Source organism: Stenella coeruleoalba (genome assembly GCF_951394435.1).
Source record: "Stenella coeruleoalba genome assembly, chromosome: 1".
Classification (NCBI taxonomy): Eukaryota; Metazoa; Chordata; class Mammalia; order Artiodactyla; family Delphinidae; genus Stenella; species Stenella coeruleoalba.
The window spans coordinates 107,421,041-107,440,160 of record NC_137169.1 but is presented as its reverse complement, the minus strand read 5'-3'; the positions used below and the strand labels follow the sequence as shown (position 1 = coordinate 107,440,160).

The window sequence follows — 19,120 nt, the reverse complement described above, 5'->3', positions numbered from 1 at the left end:
TGTAAAAAATGAAAATATTGATGAAAAATAAAAAGGAAACAAATCCTTAAAATCTATGTCTGCTTCTTTGCCTTCACCTACGTCCAACTCTGAGACAGTCCTGGGAGGGGAAGACGTGAGATGGAAAAACAACTCCTCTCTCTCTAAACTGAAGGCCAGAGTAACATGATGCATCACATTTACTTCCTGAGTTGGCCTCTCTATCCTGACCTTTCCACTTCTACAGATGGAGCACCCCCTCAGTCTCCTAGTTTTGAAAACTTGGGGTAATGTCCTACAACTCAATAGCAAAAAAACTAATAACCTAATTAAAAAATGGGCTAAGGACTTGAATAGCCATTTTCCGAAATTAGACATAAAATGACCAATAGGTATATATAAAAAAATGCTCAATGTCACTAATCATCAGGGAAGTGCAAATCAAAACCATGAGATACCACCTCATACCTCTCAGGATAGCTATTATATAAAGTGTTGGCAAAGATGTGGAGAAACTGGAACCCCTGTACATTGTTGGTGAGAATTCAAAATGATACAGCCACTCTGGAAAATAAGGAAGTTCCTCAAAAAATTAAAAATAGAACTACCATATGATCCAGCGATCCCACTTCTGGGTATTTATCCAAAAGAACTGAAATCAGGATCTTGGAGAGGTATTAGCACTCTCATGTTCATTGCAGAATATCACAATGGCTAAGGTGTGGAAACAACCTAAATGTCCATTGACAAATGAATGGATAAAGAAAATACAGTATGTACATAACAATGGAATACTTGCCAGCCTTAAAAAAGAAGGAAATTCTGCTATGATAAACCATGAGGACATTATGCTAAGTGAAATAAGCCAGTCACAGAAAGACAAATATGCATGATTCCACTTTATCTAAAATAGTCAAATAGAATCAGAGTGGAATGTTGGTTACTAGGGGCTGGGGGAGAAGGGAATGGGGAGTTGCCAATCAACAGGCATAAAACTTCAGTTAAGCAAGATGATTAAGCTCTAGAGATCTGCTGTATGACATTGTACCTATAGTCAGTGATAATGTATTGATTGTACACTTAAAAAAATTGTTAAGAGGACAGATCTCAAGAGTTTTTGCCATAATAAAATAATATTTACAAAAACATTTAAAAAATCTAAGAACTCCAAAAATGAATACAAATAAACAAAAACTTGGAGCAATATTTCTTGAGAATAGAACCAACTTTCCTCCAAATCTTTGTGTGTTTTTTAAAAATGTAGATTCCAGATTCCATTCCTGACTTGTGGAATCAGAATCTTTTTTTGGAAGAGAGTTGACCTAGAATCCACATTTTAAACAAGCTCCCGTGGGAATTTTTATCTGTGAGGAAATCTGAAAAGTACTGCCTGAGGTTTACCATTGATGCTCCTCTCACTCTAGTCCATTTCTGTTCTAATCAAGCCGTTTTCTGACTTTTTAAAAATGGTCGCTCTCAAATCAACTCCTTCCTTTCCATTTCAACAGCTGACCTCTAGGTCAGGGTTCTGCCTGCACCATTGGTTAATCTCTGTGCCTCCTATTTCCTATGCCAACCCACTTACACATCACTGCCAGATCAATCTGCCCCAAAATGCTCTTTGGCATCCTTTCCTCAACACCCTTCAATGACTCCCTACTGCCCAACCAGATGCAGTCTACACTCTTTAGCCAGAAACAGTTGATACATGTTAACCAAGCTTTCTCTTTACTAAGTTCCATCTCCATACTGAGATCATCAGAAAGCTGCTTATCTAGACATCACCTGAGCTTTCCTCAGAATTATGACATTTGGAAGGCTCATAAGAAAAAGGGCTATGTAAAGTTTTCTCCCCCTTCTATACTTACTTCCTAGATTATAATCTTTTCACTGCTTTAGTGGTTTTTTTTTAAAAAGTTTTTTTTCTCACAAACAAATGTAAATCCTTTTGGAAATGGACAGGTTGATAGAAAGCCAAACATTCCCCAAGTCTGAAGTTCAAATGTGTCTGTAACTGCTGTCTTGTCCAATAACTCTCTGCCCAGTCCAGCTTCTATGCCTTTGCTTGGGTTCTTCCCCCGCCTGCAACAACTTTCCTTTCCTTTCTGGTTTAATGAAGCCCTTCCTGACTATGCTAGGCTTCAAGTATCTTTCTTCTCCCAAGAACATCTGTAGCACTGGTTCAACAGGCCTTTAACAACACAGCAATTCACCTCATATGATAATTTCTCTTTTAATGTACAGGATTACTTGCAACTCATAAGGTCTGGTGGTTCCTTAAGTCACAATTTAACACGAAACAACTGGGCAGCTTTTCCTTAATAGTCCAGGGCAAGAGCAGTAGTGAGTGATTGTATGCTTTCCTTAGGTTGACCTTGATGTGAAATGAATTGCTGTCTCCAGAGAACCTGTATATGCCGGTTGAATGGGGCCCAGGTCAACTCAACTCTTACAAATACCAGACTGTGTTGAAGGGAAGAAGGCCCCAGTAGTTTATTCTCACCCAACCCGTTTCGATCCCGGTCCTCCCTCTCTCTCAGGGTTCAGGGAGTTCCTCGAGTTTTCTTGCTCCCGCCCAGGCAGGGGGGGCTCGTGTCCAGTTGAGGGTTCTCCCTCCACTGGGCGGGGGTCCGCGCTTGTATGGCCAGGGCGTGGACCGGCCCAGCCAGTTCTTCTGACAGCGCCGCGTGGACCAGCCGATGCCGTTGCAGGGGGCTCAGTCCCTCGAAACGAGAGCTCACCACGGCCACGCGGAAATGGGTTTCACTGCCTGGTGGGACCGCGTGGCCGCCGCTCTCATTACGCAGCTCCAGGACCTCGGGGTTCAGCGCCTGCTCCAACTTTGTGCGAATGGCGGCCTCGACGGGACCGATGGCCCCTGATCTGGCGCTGCCCCGGGACACACAGACGCGGCCAGCCATGGAGAACAGGCTTCCGACCAGCTGCCCACTCAGCATCAGCTACGGCAGAGACAAGGACGGGAGCAGTGAGGGTCAGGGCCTCGCTCTTGGTGAGAGACCCGTCTCTCAACCACCCCAGCCCCCGCCCCCCGGCCAACGTCCACACTGGGAGCCCGCCTAGACGCGACAGTGAGACGCGAGGCACCGCCTCTTTCCTCTGTGTGACATGGGGGAATCTGGCCTCCAGCCGCGAGCCGCTGAAGGGAGGCGGTGGATTAGAGAGAGCCCGCGCGCGAGGCACGTTCCTTACTAAGGGGATTCGCAAAGAATGAGCTGGAGGTTGCAAGAGTAGGGTATGTGCAACTCCGGGCTTTTGGTTGAGCCAATGTCCCTGTGTCCCCTCTGAACCCCAGGCTGGGCCCCTTCTACCTTGCACTCAGTCTTCGCTACCGCAGCTCCCATTCAGGGCCAGACTCCTGACGTTCCGGGCGAAACGTACACTTCGCGTCCTGAGGCACGCTGGGAAATGGAGTCCTCGCTACGCGATAGACCGGGCCGGCACCACGTGGTGCCCTGAGGGTTCTCGGGAACTGTAGTCTCTACTTCCCCCGACTCGTGAGGTCGTGGGAGGCTCTGAACCTGCGGAATTGTAAAGAAAACGGGAACTTCTGTGCAATTGATATTGAGATTATTCGATTCATTTTATTGACAATACATCTTGTAGATTATCTAGCCCAACACCTTTATTTTACATACAAGAAAATGGAAGTCCATTTCATTTATTGAATACATGATTATTGTGTGCCAGACCAGTCCTGGAGGCTGGGGAGGTAAGACAGGCCCTGTCCTCAGGCAGTTTACAGAACACTGGAGAAGATGGACCAGTGAGTGGACAGTTGCAATACTGTGTGCTAAGGGCTGTGATGGGACTAAGAGCAGGATGCTAAGGAGGCATGTCGTCCAGACTTGGGGGAGAAGAGAAAACTTAAGGAAACAGTTTACAAGAGGCACAAAAATCCCTTTCTCAGCCCCTCCTAGTGTGGTAGCTGCACGCACAAAGGCCAGGTGGAGAGAGAACTTTGGGGGAGTGGTTCCTTTGGGTGTAGTTAGATATGGTTGGAGCCCACGGGGCAGAGATGATGGTGATGGGAAGCTGAGCGAATGTATAGGCCTGTGGGGAGAAGGCCTCGTTAGGCAGTTTTGTTTTTATCCTAGGAGCAGTAGGAAGCTAGGGAAGGTTTTCAGTGGGGATATAACAGGATGAGATTTTTCCAAGATGATATGTAACTCATCAATTCAACCAGTATTTTATTTTGTATCCTAATATTTTATCGATTTCTCCATATATGTATTTCCCCAACTTTTAATTTTGAAAAATTTCAAATCTGCAGAAAAGTTGAACAGTGCAAAACAGCATCCTCTACCTTTCACTGTTTTTTACATTTATATATATTATATACTTATACATATATACTTTTATGTTTAAGTACTTTATGTATATTTATATACTTTAAAAATGTATTTCTATACTTTTTTTGAAAATAAGTTGCAGACAGCATGACATTTCACCCTTAGGTACTCCAGTATGTATCTCCTAAGAAGAAGAATATTCTCTTAAATAACTACAATACCCTATCACACTCAAAAAATTTAACATAATGTCAATTGCAAGGTTAGTACAATGAGCACCCCATTTATTCTTCACCTATATTTACTGACAACATTTTACCAGATTTGCTTTTTATCTCCCTTTTTTTTTTCTTTTCCGGTACGCGGGCCTCTCACTGTTGTGGCCTCTCCCGTTGCAGAGCACAGGCCCCAGACGCACAGGCTCAGCGGCCATGGCTCATGGGCCCAGCCGCTCCGCGGCACGTGGGATCTTCCCGGACCGGGGCATGAACCCATGTCATGTGAGTCCCCGGCAGGTGGATTCTCAACCACTGCGCCACCAGGGAAGCCCTAATCTCTCTTTGAATGTGTGTATATAATAAAAATATTGCTATCATTTTTGCTGAACCATTTGAGAGTTGCGAAAATCTTTACATTTCATTGCTATATACTTAAACGTATATCTCCTAAGACAAGGATATTTTCCTACATAAGCACAATACTATTACCACGCCTAAGACGTTTAATATTTGTTCAATACTGTTATTAATATATAGTTGACATTCAAATTTCCCCAGGTGTCTCATTACTGCCTTTATAATTTTTTATTTTTCGAAAGCCAATCAAGGATCATGCATTGAATTTAGCCATCTTTAAATTTTTATTTTGCAAAGATCCCTGGCTGCAGTGTGGAGAACTGTAGAGGAGGTAAGAGTGCAAGCAGGGAGACCAGTTGGGAGGTTAGTGTAGCAGTCTAGGTGAGGGATGATGATGACTTGGACCACGCTGGTGGTCATGCAGGTGAAGATGGAAATAAATTGTGGCTGTAAGATATACATTGGGAGGGTAAAACCCACAGGATGTGGTAATGGGCTAGTTACGGGAGGGAAAGTATGAAGGATAACTATCAGGTTTGTGCATCTGGATGGATGGCATTTGTTCCCTAAGATACAGAATATTGGAAGAAGCACAGGTTTGGAAGGGTGGGGAAGGGAAAGACTAGGTGCCCAATTCTGTTTTGGACTTGATCCTGAAGTGTCTTTATGATATCGAAGAACAGATGTCATGTTGGATGTATGGTTCTATGTGTGTGTATTTTATTTTTAACTTTTTCTTAAGTGCTTTCAGAGTTATAGAAATACAAAAATAGTACAAATAATTCTTGTATACCCTTCACCCTGATACCCAGATTATCCAAATATTGACATGTTATCATGTTTGCTTTGTTTCTTTTTATGTATCTAACTACACATATATAATTATTTTTCTGAATCATTTGAGAGGAAGTTTCAGACATAAGTCCATTTACTTCTAACTACCTGTGATGGTTAATTTTATGTGTCAACTTGACTGGGCCACAGGGTGCCCATATATTTGGTCAAACATTATTCTGGGTGTTTCTGTAAGGGTGTTTTTGATGAGATTAACATTAAAATTGGTAGACCGAGTAAAGCAGATTGCCCTCCCTATTGTGGCTGGGTCTCATCCAATCAGTTGAAGGCCTGAACAAAAAGGCTAACCCTCCTGGAAAAAGAGAGTTCTTTCCCGCCTGACTGCCTTTGAACTGGGACATTGGCTTCTTTCCTGCCTTCAGACTTGAACTGAAACACTGGCTCTTTCTGGGTCTCCAGCCTGTTAGTCTTTGACTGGAACTACAGCATTGCTTCTCTTGGATCTCAAGCCTTCAGACTTGGACTGGAATTACACCATCAGCTCTCCTGTGTTTCCAGCTTGCTGACTCACCCTGCAGATCTCCGGACTTGTCAGCATCCATTGTCATGTGAGCCAATTCCTTATAATAAACCTCTCTCTCTTTTTCTCTCTCTCTCTCTCTCTCACTTGTTTGCTCTTGCCCTCTCCATATATATCCTATTGTTCTATTTCTCTGAAGAGCTCTGACTAATATATATTTGCTAATATGTATTTAGTAAAAAAAAAAAAAAAAAAGACGTTTTCTCACATAACCACAATGTAATTGTCAAATTCTGGAAATTAACATTGATACAGTACTATAATGTACAGACCTTATGCAAAATTTGCCAGTTGTCCCATAATGTCCTTTATATAAAATGAAAAAAAAAAATTCTGGGCCAGTATCCAATCTAGGATCACATGCTGTATTCAGTTGTTATGTCTCTTTGGTCTCCATTAATCTGGAATAGTTCATTTGTCTTTTTGTCTTTCACGACTTTGACATTTTTGAGGAGTACAGACCATTTATTTTGTTAAATATCCCTCAACTTGGGTTTGTCGAATGCTTCACTCTGATTCAGATTTAGGATATACATTTTTTGGCAGGAAAACTGCAGAAGTGATATTGAATCCTTTCACTGAAGCATATAGGGGGCATATAATTCAATTTGTCTCATTGTTAATGATAATTCTGATTAATTGATTAAGGTGGTATCTCTCAGGTTTCTCAATTGTAAAATTTTCCTTTTTCCCTTTGTAGTTGTAGGAGATACTTTGAGTCTATGTACTATTCTGTTTTTCATTAAGCTTTTGTCTACTAGTTTTAGCATCTGAGAAGCGCATGTGAGGCAAGAGTCTCGCTGAAGACGAAATGAGATCGTGGCGGGGGGGGGGGGGGGGGGGGGGGGGGAAGGCGGGGAAGTGGGTGAGGGGAGTGAAATGACCTGGGAAAAAGAATATAGTGAGAAAAGAATCAGATTTTCTATTAGAAGATCACTCTGGCTAGTGTATGAGGAATATATTAAGGGAATGGGAAGAGTGGAAGCAGGGAGAAGAGGAGAAAAGCCTTTGGCAGTAGTCTGGTGCAAGATAATCTGAGTGAAGGCAGGAGACAGGCTAGAGAGAAGTAAATCAACTAGAGTGCTGTTGAAGAGATGGAATCTCTAAGAAGGACTTGTTTTAGGTGAGGGCCTTGTAATTTGCTAATCCAGTGACAGTGGTGGGGAATGGTGGGAGGCTGTGGTCAGAGAAGGCCTTGCTGTGGAGGGGACATTTAAACAGAGATTTGAATGACTAGAGGAAACCAATCATGTGGAAAGAGAGATCTGGCCAGAGGCAATGTATTCACTGCATGTGTTATGCCAGGCTCACTGTTGGCATACTTGGGTGTTCGGTAAAATGTACCGAATGGATAGTGAGCTAGTATGTGAATAGAGAGGGCCGACATTATTATTCCTGTTGCAAAAATAAATGAAAGCTTTGTAAGTTGCAAGCTCCCTAGGGCAAGTTTAGTGTCTTTGTTTCTAATAAAAACATAGTCATGACAATATGTACTATTTAGTGAAGGTTTGTCATGGACAGATTAAGAGTCTTAGAGGCTTTAAGCACTGAGACATTATGGTGGCCGCCTCGTGTAATTAAAGAAAACAAAACGAAAACTAATAAACACTAATATGTAATGTGAGGAGTAAGATGCCCAACAAAGTATTCATCTTTTTCCTATGATGATTACTTCAGTATTTGTTCATTAAAAAATTAATTTGGGGGCTTCCTTAGTGGTGCAGTGGTTGAGAGTCCGCCTGCCGATGCAGGGGACACGGGTTCGTGCCCCGGTCGGGGAGGATCCCACATGCTGCGGTGCGGCTAGGCCCATGAGCCATGGCCGCTGAGCCTGTGCGTCCGGAGCCTGTGCTCCGCAACGGGAGAGGCCACAACAGTGAGAGGCCCGCGTACCGCAAAAAAAAAAAAAAAAAAGAAAAATTAATTTGTCCCTACTGATGTATAATTTACACATAAGAAATGCACACTTTTTAAGCGTACAGCTTAATTTTACATGGGAATACACCATATCAAGATACAGAAAATTTCTAGCACCTCGGAAGGCTCCCAGGGAAGTCAATACCACCCTGCCACAGTTAATCATTATTCTAACCTCTAGCACCATAGATTAGTTTTGCCTGTTTTTGAACTTCTTATAAATAGAATCACATAGTATGAATACATTTGTGTTTGTCTTTTGCTCAACAATGTCTGTGAGATTCATCCTTGTGTGTGGCAGTGATTTGTTCATTTTCATTGTGTGGTATTGCAGTATATGAATATACTACATCCTTGTACGTGCTTTTCGTTGGATGTAAACATTCTTTTCTGTTTGGTGTATATCCAGGAGTGGTCATAGGATAAACTCAATGTTTATTTCTGAAATGGCAAATTTGTTCAAATTTTTGAGATCCCCTGCTTTGTTGGTGACAGGTACTATACTATGCTAAATGTTTTACATTTATAAACTCTTAATTCTTGCAACAAGTCCATGAAGTAGCTACTGTTACTACTCTTGCTTTACCATTGAGGAAGCAGAGACCCTTAGAGGTTAGGTAAGTAATGTACCTATGGTCACAGATCTGGTAAACAAACCCAGAGAGTCAGGCTGCAGAATTTGAGCTCTTAACCATTAAGCTATTCTGCCTCCTAATCCAGGTTCTCAGGTTCCATCTCTGTACTAGGTTCTTTATATTTAATTCTCATTTATTCTAACAACTCTATTATGGTAGGGTATATGATTTTTATTTAATTGATGAGCTTCTGTTGTATTTTCTGTCACTCTGGCTACCACAGTCTACTGTTGATAGCTAGCTAGCATTTGGAGAGTGGTTTGTTGACTAAAGAGAAATATTTTAGAGAAGAAGATGCTAATTCTCTAAGAGTATAGTTTTATTTGTTTATGCAAAAAACATTTAATTACCCTACTAAGAGCCAGGTAGAAGGAATAAAGGACTCCTGATTTAAAGGTGAAGAAGACATGGTCTGTCCCTTGGTCACAGAAAGGAAGTGAGACCAAGGTCAAAACACAGGGCAGAGTGCTTAAATGCTATCAGCAGGATATGAAAAAAGAGATGTGGGTACACTGAGGCTGTGTGTGTGACAGTAGGGAAGCTTCATGAAAGAGGAGGTGATATCTGGGTGGAAACTGGAAGGATGAGGAGGATTTTGCAGGTCCAGAGGAGGCTGAAAGCATTCTAGCCAAGGGCAACGTTATGTGCAATGGCAGGGAGCTGTGGAAAGGCCTTGCTCCTCTTATGAATGATGTGAAGCTCAGTACGGAGGGGGCTGGGGGTGGAGTTGAGGAAAGGTGGAAGAAAAGGGGAAGGGAGAGAAGTGTGGTTGGAATGATAGAATGGACCCAGAATGCCCTAAATGTTTGATTAACTAGATTGCCTGGTTAGGAACTCAGCTGCTTTTGGTTAAAAATCCCAGAGGTGTTAAAGGAGATAAGATCCAGCCTGTTTGTGATGGTGTATGACTTTTACAAATGGCCTGCTCTGTTATATATTTTAATAGCTCTGGTAAGAATGCTGGGAAGGGAGGTCTGGGGAGCAATAGATAGTAACTGAGCTTGATAAAATTTGTAGGATATTGGCCTATCTGGACTTATCTAATAAGGTTTTATAGCTAGATGGAATTTAAAGTATTAAGTCTAATTCCATTCTTCTCTCATGCTCTCTCACTCTCACTCTCTAACTCTCCTGCTCTCCAGCTCTCCCTCTCTCTGTAACAGAGGCAGGAAGCGAGGTTGGGTAAGTTAAGTGACTTCATGAAACCCACAATCTAGTTAGTGAAGTAGTGTGCTTGGAAGGATGACGAGCAGAGTCTTTGAATCAGGCAGACCTTGGTTCTAATCATGTCTTTGTAAGTGGCTGTGTGACCTTCAGCAAGTGCTTAAACGTTTCTGAGCCTTGGTTTCCTTATCTGTGAAACAATTACAGTCATCCTTCAGTATCCATGGGTTCTGAATCTGAGGATTCAATCAACCGTAGATGGAAAATATTCTAAAAAAAATCTGGAAAGTCCCCAAAAAGCAAAACTTGAATTTGCCCTGCCCTAGCAACTATTTACATAGTTTTACATTGTATTTACAACTATTTACATAACATTTACATTGTATTAGGTATTAAAAGTAATCTAGAGATACTTCATCTGGGAGGATGTGCTTAGGTTATACACAAATACTACACCATTTTATTGAACATCCTTGGATTTTAGTATCCACTGGGGGTCCTGGTACCGAGGTACAACTGTATATCTACTTCATAGGTAGCCCCTAACATAGGGCTTATCTCTTAATAAGGGTTTAATATAATCTCTTTTCCCTTTACCCTTCCTAACAGCATAGGGTCACTGTGATAGAAGTAAAAAAGAAATCAGGAGGTCAGCTGGTCCCTCAAGCAGGGCCTCGAAGGGTACCAGAGTTGTCATGGGGTCCCTACTACTGTATTTTGTTCTGTGCTCTGTAGGGCTGAAAAGTTGACACTATTAGAACTTCCAGAGCTGATTGGCTTCTTGGGGAGAGAGTTACACTAACAAAATACACAAGCAATTGATGAATAGGTCAGAATTCAAATTAATTAACTTCTAGTGATAGATATATCTTCCCATACTGGTTCTCCCCTTTTCAGTCTCATATTTTTATCCTAAAGTAGAATAATTGGAAAGTTGTTAATTGAGAGCAGAACCTGAGCTAAGAGGGTTGGATAGTCTTCAGAAACATTTCACCCAGACTATGAGAACAAGCTGATGCTTTCACCAGGGAACCTTCTATAACAGCCTAAACCTTTGTGTCTAGCAGACACATACTCTTAAGTGTTAGAGAAGCACAACACATTCCTACTGTAATTGCCCCATTTAGATGGTATGTGGACCATATCTTTCTATTAACACGTGCATCTTCTGAAATACTATAATCAGTTTGGCTAGAATTATCTTCAGTTGCATCCTACTATTGAGGAAACATTTGACTGTACTTGGGTGTTTTACTTTTGACTGTACTTGGGTGTTTCACAAATCTATACCAGCCATCTTACCAGGGGTAAGCTCTACAGATAGCTGATGTTAGCTAATTTTAACTTACAGAGTTCACCAGATTTCCTCCATTTTCTAGAGGCATCTCATTACAGACCTCTTTGTACTAGTCTCAATTATCTGTATACCCATTGCCTGATAGGTAGCATGTACTCAATAAATGTCAGTTGAACAAAGGTGAGGATAAAAGAGGAACACTAGAAAAGAGCTCAGGGAGAAAAATGTAAGTCTATTCTTTTCTCTATAGCATTCTACCTCCTGTCTTTGATAGGGACATAGTGAAGGGACAAAGTAGGTAATTAAATAGTTAATCCCACTGGGGATTGTAAGTAAAGAAAAAGGTATGGGAGACCACTCTAAGTTAATGATCACTCAATCAAGCAGGCCTGCGTAGCAACAAAACTATGCAACAGAAGCATGAGACATGCCCCAAAACAATAAAACAATGGTGGCATGAGACCCACATCCTGCCCAGTGAGCTCAGTAAGCTGATTCCAAGGGCATGCTTCTCTCCACACACTAAAAACAAAAAAATATAAGGAAAGGGTGACATTATACTGAAACCTGAGATCATTTACCATTTTTAGAAAATGAGCGCCTTTTGGCTCATTTCCATTGCACCATGACAGTCCCGACTTGACCAAGTAGGGACAAGAGCCTCCCTCCCCCCGCCCCCGCCACGTGGAGGAGGAGCTGATGCTGGAAGTTTGACGTCTACTCAAGAATGAGGAAGAAAGTGGTCTTTTCCCCCTCCCCACTTTTCCTTTGATTATAAAACTGTAGCCCACTAAGTTCTCGGAGCACGGCACCCTCTCACCCAGCCACTTGGGAAGTCTCAAGTCTCACAAGTGTCCTATTCTAATAAGTCATTTATCTGTCACTTTGCCTCTCGCTGAATTCTTTCTGCGCTGAGACATAAAGAACTGAAGCTCCTCGGAGCCCCCAGACGCATTTCAGCGGTTTCACCTTTATGGGATATTCAGGAAAGGGTGAAAATGGGGTGGGGATGTAGAACTCCCAGGGATGGGAAGCTGAGGAGAAAGAAATGGAACTTTCAGGAAAATTTTCTATGCAAGGTAGGTGGAGGATTACACAAACGAGTCTCTAGGGGCTGTTGCTGAAGTCTAAGAGAGGCAAACAAGAGGATCATGGAGGAAAAGGCTGAAGTTAAATAAGTAACACTGGATATGCTGTTGAGATGCAAGGAACAGTGGATTCTGGCTTAGGTACCTGGAAGATTGTTGGTGCCATTCAGGTAAAGAGAGCAAAGGGCGGGGGGGCGCGGTGTTTGGATGAGTTTGCTTTTGGATAGGTCGAGTTACTGGGACAAACAGGTTGAAGTATCCAGTCAGCAGTCACGTATATGGGTCTGAGCTTCTGAAACAAATTTAGGTGTTAGTTGAAAGCATGGAGTTGGGTAAGACTCTTCGGGGAGATTGAAGAATGGAGGAATGTGGGGGAGGGGCGAATAGGGAGGCAGAGCCCAGCTGGACACCGGGATTTAAAGACGGGCAGAGGAATTTGGTGTTGCCAGAGTTGAGGGGTGGGGGTGGGTAGAAATAAAATTAAATAAATAAATAGGTTAAAAAAAAAGGGCAAAGGAACAGAAGCAGGATGAGGAAAGACGAAGGGCGACATTTTGAAAGCCAAGGGAAAGCCGCCTTCAGGTTCAAGGCGGTTTTGGACGCCGCCGGGAGGTAAAGAGGAGGATGACTAATTCTATGCTAGCCTCGGTCAAACTGGAGTCCGAGGAGCAGTGGCGGGTGGCATGGGGCTAAGCCACACTGCAGGCAACGAGTAAATTGGAAGGGGGAGGGCTTCGTAGTACTATATTCTTTAAGAAGTTTAGCTTTGACGAGCCACAAAGGGAGGGACTTGGAGGGTAATTTAGGGCTCAAGGGGGTAATCAGCTTCAGAATTCGGTACCCTTGAGTGGGAGTAACTCTACATCTGCCAGAGTCTCTCTGCAGTCCTTTTGGGTCCTTCTTGGGATTTCCCTTGGTGAAAAAAAAACTACCACTCTTAAGCTGGAAAAAAACTGCCACTCAATAAAAAACAAAACAGCGTGTTGTTTGAACACCTTCGCTTTAAAAATCCTGGCATGCAAATAAGGGGCTTTAATGTGGTTCACAGCGATTGGTAGGTACTTACCAAGGCCGTCATTTCCTCGTAGTACAAGATGCAAACGAAGAGTCTGCTTTCCGCTTTCCTATTGGCTGTTCGATCGGACTCAGCTTTTAGCCAATCAAACCACTTCGCTTCACCCCTCCCGGTAGCTCTTATAAATTACATCAAATTGGTTATCCTTGCCACATTCTTCTCTTTGAAAAAGAAGCTGTAACTGCATTTTTAGCCGTAATGTCAGGACGCGGAAAGCAGGGAGGCAAAGCTCGGGCCAAGGCCAAGTCGCGCTCGTCCCGCGCTGGCCTTCAGTTCCCCGTGGGGCGAGTGCACCGCCTGCTGCGCAAAGGCAACTACGCCGAGCGAGTGGGGGCTGGCGCGCCGGTGTACCTGGCGGCTGTGCTGGAGTACCTGACAGCGGAAATCCTGGAGCTGGCCGGCAACGCGGCCCGAGACAATAAGAAGACGCGCATCATCCCTCGCCATTTGCAACTAGCCGTGAGAAATGATGAAGAGCTCAACAAGTTACTCGGGGGTGTCACAATTGCCCAGGGCGGCGTCTTGCCCAATATCCAGGCAGTCTTGTTGCCCAAGAAAACGGAGAGTCACAAGCCTGGCAAGAATAAGTAATTAGGAGGCTTGACACCAACCCCACTCACCCCAAAGGCTCTTTTAAGAGCCACTAACGTGTCAAATGAAGGGCTGATCACGAAACAGCGCATTAGCTCTTTTTTTGAAAACTTGGGTGGCTCTAAAAAGAGCCTTTGGTCTTTGGTTCACTTTGTCTGGATTTATTTGCTTTTGGCTTTGTGGCTTTCAGTTTTCTTTGGTAATAGAACGGCCTGGATGTTGGGCAAAACGCCACCCTGGGCGATGGTGACTTTGCCCAACAGCTTGTTCAGTTCCTCGTCGTTGCGGATGGCCAGCTGCAGGTGACGAGGGATGATGCGCGTCTTCTTGTTGTCTCGGGCCGCGTTGCCCGCCAGCTCCAGGATTTCCGCGGTCAGGTACTCGAGGACTGCCGCCATGTACACCGGCGCGCCGGCCCCCACCCGCTCGGCGTAGTTGCCTTTGCGTAGCAGACGGTGCACTCGCCCCACCGGGAACTGCAGACCTGCGCGGGACGAGCGCGACTTGGCCTTGGCGCGGGCCTTGCCTCCTTGCTTTCCGCGGCCAGACATAACTGAAAATAATGCTACAAGGCCTAGAGCTCAGATTCTCGCAACAAACAGGATTCAAAGATCAGCAACTGGAAAGCTTTTATAAGCTTTCCTAGGGGTGGGGTCAGGAACGAATTTTTCATTGGTCCTAAATTGGCTCCAGAAGTGGCCAATAAGGTCAAGAGTCGGTGTTGTTACGTAGCTATTACTGATAACGCAAGGTCTCTACATGGCCCAATGGAAACGTAAGACTTTTGGAGCCTTGATTTGCATACGGTGGTTATAAAAGGATCAGGCCCGCCCATTCTCATGCTACTTTTCCTTGCTAACGGGTGTTGTATTCTACAATGCCTGAGCCGGCAAAATCCGCTCCCGCGCCCAAGAAGGGCTCGAAGAAAGCTGTCACCAAAGCTCAGAAAAAGGACGGCAAAAAGCGCAAGCGCAGTCGCAAGGAGAGCTATTCCATCTACGTGTACAAAGTGCTGAAACAGGTGCACCCGGATACCGGCATCTCGTCCAAGGCCATGGGCATCATGAACTCGTTCGTCAACGACATCTTCGAGCGCATCGCGGGCGAAGCGTCGCGCCTGGCGCATTACAACAAGCGCTCGACCATCACCTCCCGGGAGATCCAGACGGCCGTGCGCCTGCTGCTGCCCGGCGAGCTGGCCAAGCACGCCGTGTCCGAGGGCACCAAGGCGGTCACCAAGTACACCAGCTCCAAGTGAGTCCCTGCCGGGACGCGGCGCTCGCAAAAGTCGCCGGGCCGCTTGACTTTCCAAAGGCTCTTTTCAGAGCCACCCACCTTATCACCAGAGAAGAGCTTTGTTCACTTGTTTTCCCTCAGTCTCTTCTCACAAAGTAAGTTGCAGTAGTTGGATGAAAGTAATGGAAAATGGCACACGTAGCTTTTTAGGCCCTTATGACTTGAGGTTCTTGGCGCGTGACTGGCATTGCTTTTGAATCTAGGCCGAGTCTTAACCCCTCACTGTGCTGCTTCGTTTTCTTATGAGTCAGTTCTAAATTAGGATTCTGAGACTGCTCCTTCCCACTCTCTGCTTGTAGACTGTTGTGTCCTGGTGGCTCTGTTAGGTACGTTTCATCGGTGTTCTAAAACGAAGTGAGTGATTTCGGCCATCCTCATTTAAGAAAGGACCCCAGGATGTAAGTTAGCCCGAGTCCTGCGAACACTGCATCACAGCCCTGAAGAATTCTCCCGAGAGTTTGGCAGCTGCTTGGGTGCCCAGTCACCAGTTACGCCCTACGACGTGACCTCCTGTGGATACCAGTAGTTCGGGGTATTTAGGACGGAACCCGCGCTGCCTGGTCTCAGCCTTTCCCTGATTGGACGACATGAATATTCAAAATCTCGCGCCGCTCCAGAATTCATAGATTCTGGTTTCCACCGCTCACTTTGGTGCTTTGAAATCCCTGTTATTTTTTGGTTGGTGGATCATTTTTGCATTTAATTCTCTTATCTTGGAATGTTTCGGCCTCAAGTAACTGTAAGGCACAAGTCATTTTAGTCTGGGCTCAAACGTCACCTCTCAGAAACCTTCCCAAGTCATCCACTCAGGAGTTTGCGCCTCTTCCTGCCTGTCCTGGGCCCTCACTCTATTTTATCTTCCTCCTAGCAGCGGTCTGAAATTGTCTTGTTCGTTTATATTCTTGTTTACGGTCTTTCTCCTCAAGCCCTTAACAGAAACTTTGCTGGTCTGGTTTTCCTCTATATCGTCAGTGCCAACCAGTACTGGGCACACAGTGGACACTTCAGTACTTATTGAGTTAATATTTGTTTAATTAATTTTTCTGTCCCACTCCTTTTTTAATCGCTTCCGTGGATGGATGGGTGCGGTTCTTTTTCATTAGATGTATGTGAAGACGTGATGAAAATGGAAATGTTTTTGGAGCTCCTCCCCCAAGTCTGTCCGTGGTCACCTCAGGGCAACAGCTGGGAGGAGGACTTTGTTAAGATTTTTTTCTTTTTTTTTTTTGCTTTAAGGGGGAGGTGGCAGTTTTGTCCCTCCTTTATACTTCTCAGTTTGGCCTAATCTCTTGGATTTTCATTAAATTCAAAACATTGGTCACTGGAAATCCTTTTCCTTTCTCTATTTATGACATCCTTCCATCCCGATCCTTTGTTCCTCACGGAGATGAGCTTTTAATTTATGTTCACCATCTCATTTGCTTTTCAGGAGACCCTATACAATAGACAAGATTAATATCCCTTTAAAAACGAGATTGAGAGAAGCGAAGTGATTGGTCCACTGGTCATGCAGCTAATCTTGTCCACCTTTGTATCCTCAGATGCGAGGACAATTGTATTTTAGTTTTACTTCATGTAATTACAGAATGTTGAATCTTTCTGTCCAAGCCTTGATTTTTCTGATAAAGACACTGATGGTCTGATGAGTTATTCAACTCTGCTTTTGGATAAGGGATCCTGGAGTTAACTGCAGGGGTTTCATGAATCCAAATGGGCTCCAGACATTATCAGAGACTGAATAAATCTTATGTTTCTTACATGTGTGTTTTCAGATGTGTGTAGATGCTATTGTTATTAATAAAGTTACCAGTTAATTTAAAAGCTTGGCTGGATTATTGTATCTGCAATATAGTTTTTAACTAAATGAAATGAACAGATACAACCACTACTGGGTCTGTGGAAAAGCTGAGTGCCTCTGACTTGGAAGATGAATATTTATAAACCATCAGCCAAACTTACTTCTACTCCAGAAGTGCACGGGGGCTGAAATAGCCTGTTATGAGGACACTGTTAATGCTCAGTAATTGGAAAATACATGACCACAAAACCAAACAAAAATCACCACAAACAAGAAGCACTATAAACAAGATAGAAGAAATAAAGTCCTTAAGAAAGTTTATAACACCTGCAGAGTACTCACTGTATGCCAGATGACGTTCTAGGTCCTTTACACATAATGACTCATTTAATCCTCACAAGAACCTTATGAAATAGTTACCATTATTATGTCCCATTTTACAGATGAGGAAACTGAGGCACTGAAAGGCGGCTTCTCGGAAACTCTCCAGAGAATAAACTCTTGGTTCAATGTTTAACGGACCTGAGAAAGTAAGATCCCTCTCCGAAAACCTGGATTTGGGGGGAAATATTTATGCTTTAAAATTAAAATATAAAGAAATACTGCCTGCTTTTTTTTTTAGCATGCACCTTGGATATAAGTCTATGGTGGTGGCTGAAAGTCTTGGGTGGGGTGCTCTCATTCCCCATTCCAGAAACCATAGTTCAGCTCAGTTTTATTTGTCCCCATAGTTGTAGGGCTCACCAGCTGAAATACTTTTACTAACGTGAGAGAGCTTTGGTTACTGACCGTGGGCTCCTCCACTGTTTACTGGGAAGTTACAGAGTGAGAAAGGGGAAGGAGGTGTTAGAGTTTGGTATTTTAACTCTGGAGGGGAGGTGATTAATGATGGTGAGGTTTATCCTCCTAAAGAACCTCTTTGATCTTTCTCCTTCTCAAACATCTGTATACATTTGCTTAAGTTGGAGTTAATAACAATACTTGTTATAATAATAATTGCTTCTACTTCTTGAGCACATAAATATTTACCTTGTCCTCTGCTAAGTGGTTGACAAGCATTGCCTCATTTAATCTTCACAGCCACCACTTAAGATGGGTTTCATCCTTATTTTATAGGTAAAGGAGATTGAATTTCAGAAAAGTTAAATAACTTGTCCAGGATTGTTTAGGAAGTAAATGGTGGAACTACAACCCAATGCACACTTTTAAAAAGCTTGATATTCAAGGCCCTCCATAATCTGCCTCTTCCTTCTTCCACAGCTCTATCTCCTACTGCTATACAGGATTTCTGCTCTAGTTAACATGGTCTAGTCACCTTCCCCTAAACCCGTTTGCTCTTTCTCAGGGCTAGACTGGACTGCCCCTTCTTTCTGGCCTGACCAGAGCTTTCTTTCAAGCCAAGGCCATAATCTTCCACCTCAAATGACACCTCTCAACTAATTTCTCTACCACCCTCATCTCTTCTTTGAACAAACAAACAAAAACAAAAAAAAACTTTACTGAAGTATAATTGGCATACAATAAACTGTACATGTTTAAAGTATACTTTAAGTTTGACATACATATATACCTATGAGAACATGAGTACAATAAAAATAATGGACATATCCATCCACCCCCCCAAAAAAGGGTTCCCTAGTGCCCCTTTATAATTCTTCCCCCCTGCTCCCTTCACCAATGTCCTCCTTTGGCCCCATCCTTGCCCTCAAGCAACCACTGGTTTGCTTTTATGTCATTATAGATAGTTTGTATCATACAATGTATCATTTGTATCTGGCTTCTTTCACTCAGCAAAATTGTTTTGAGATTCGTATATATTTCGGTGCATGTATCAGTAGTTCATTCCTTTTTATTGCTGAGTAGTATACCATTGTATAGCCGCAACTGGTAATTCAGTTACTTGTTGATCGATAGTTGTGTTGTTCCCAGTCCTTCCTCCAGTTTTTTTTTTCTTTTTTTTTGGCTGCGCCCACATGGCATGAGAGATTTTAGTTCCCCGACCAGGGATTGAACCCACACC

At 43.4% G+C, this 19,120-nt stretch overlaps 4 protein-coding genes across 5 annotated transcripts; 2 read left to right on the top strand and 2 right to left on the bottom strand.

Moving 5' to 3' along the window:
* Nucleotides 1-812: 812 nt before the first annotated feature.
* On the bottom strand, nt 813-13,515 carry BOLA1 (bolA family member 1). Of its 2 annotated transcripts, none has more exons than XM_079904513.1 (3): nt 13,407-13,515; nt 3,309-3,518; nt 813-2,939 (listed from the first exon to the last, which is right to left on the bottom strand). In XM_079904513.1, the coding sequence occupies exons 2-3, from the start codon at nt 3,339-3,341 to the stop codon at nt 2,523-2,525; spliced, it is 450 nt and encodes a 149-aa protein (XP_079760639.1). In that variant the 5' UTR covers nt 3,342-3,518; nt 13,407-13,515; the 3' UTR covers nt 813-2,522. The 2 variants fall into 2 exon arrangements, with proteins under 2 accessions (XP_079760639.1, XP_079760640.1); XM_079904514.1 differs by lacking the exon at nt 13,407-13,515 and adding an exon at nt 12,486-12,502.
* On the top strand, nt 13,495-14,147 carry H2AC21 (H2A clustered histone 21). Its single transcript, XM_079904533.1, has one exon. It carries the CDS (start codon nt 13,614-13,616, stop codon nt 14,004-14,006), a length of 393 nt encoding a protein of 130 aa, XP_079760659.1. The 5' UTR covers nt 13,495-13,613; the 3' UTR covers nt 14,007-14,147.
* LOC307177430 (histone H2A type 2-C) lies at nt 14,036-14,619 on the bottom strand. Its single transcript, XM_079904547.1, has one exon. It carries the CDS (start codon nt 14,555-14,557, stop codon nt 14,168-14,170), a length of 390 nt encoding a protein of 129 aa, XP_079760673.1. The 5' UTR covers nt 14,558-14,619; the 3' UTR covers nt 14,036-14,167.
* Nucleotides 14,620-14,836: 217 nt separating this feature from the next.
* Nucleotides 14,837-17,150, top strand: H2BC21 (H2B clustered histone 21). Its single transcript, XM_079931863.1, has one exon. The coding sequence runs from the start codon at nt 14,884-14,886 to the stop codon at nt 15,262-15,264; it is 381 nt and encodes a 126-aa protein (XP_079787989.1). The 5' UTR covers nt 14,837-14,883; the 3' UTR covers nt 15,265-17,150.
* The last annotated feature ends 1,970 nt before the right edge of the window (nt 17,151-19,120 follow it).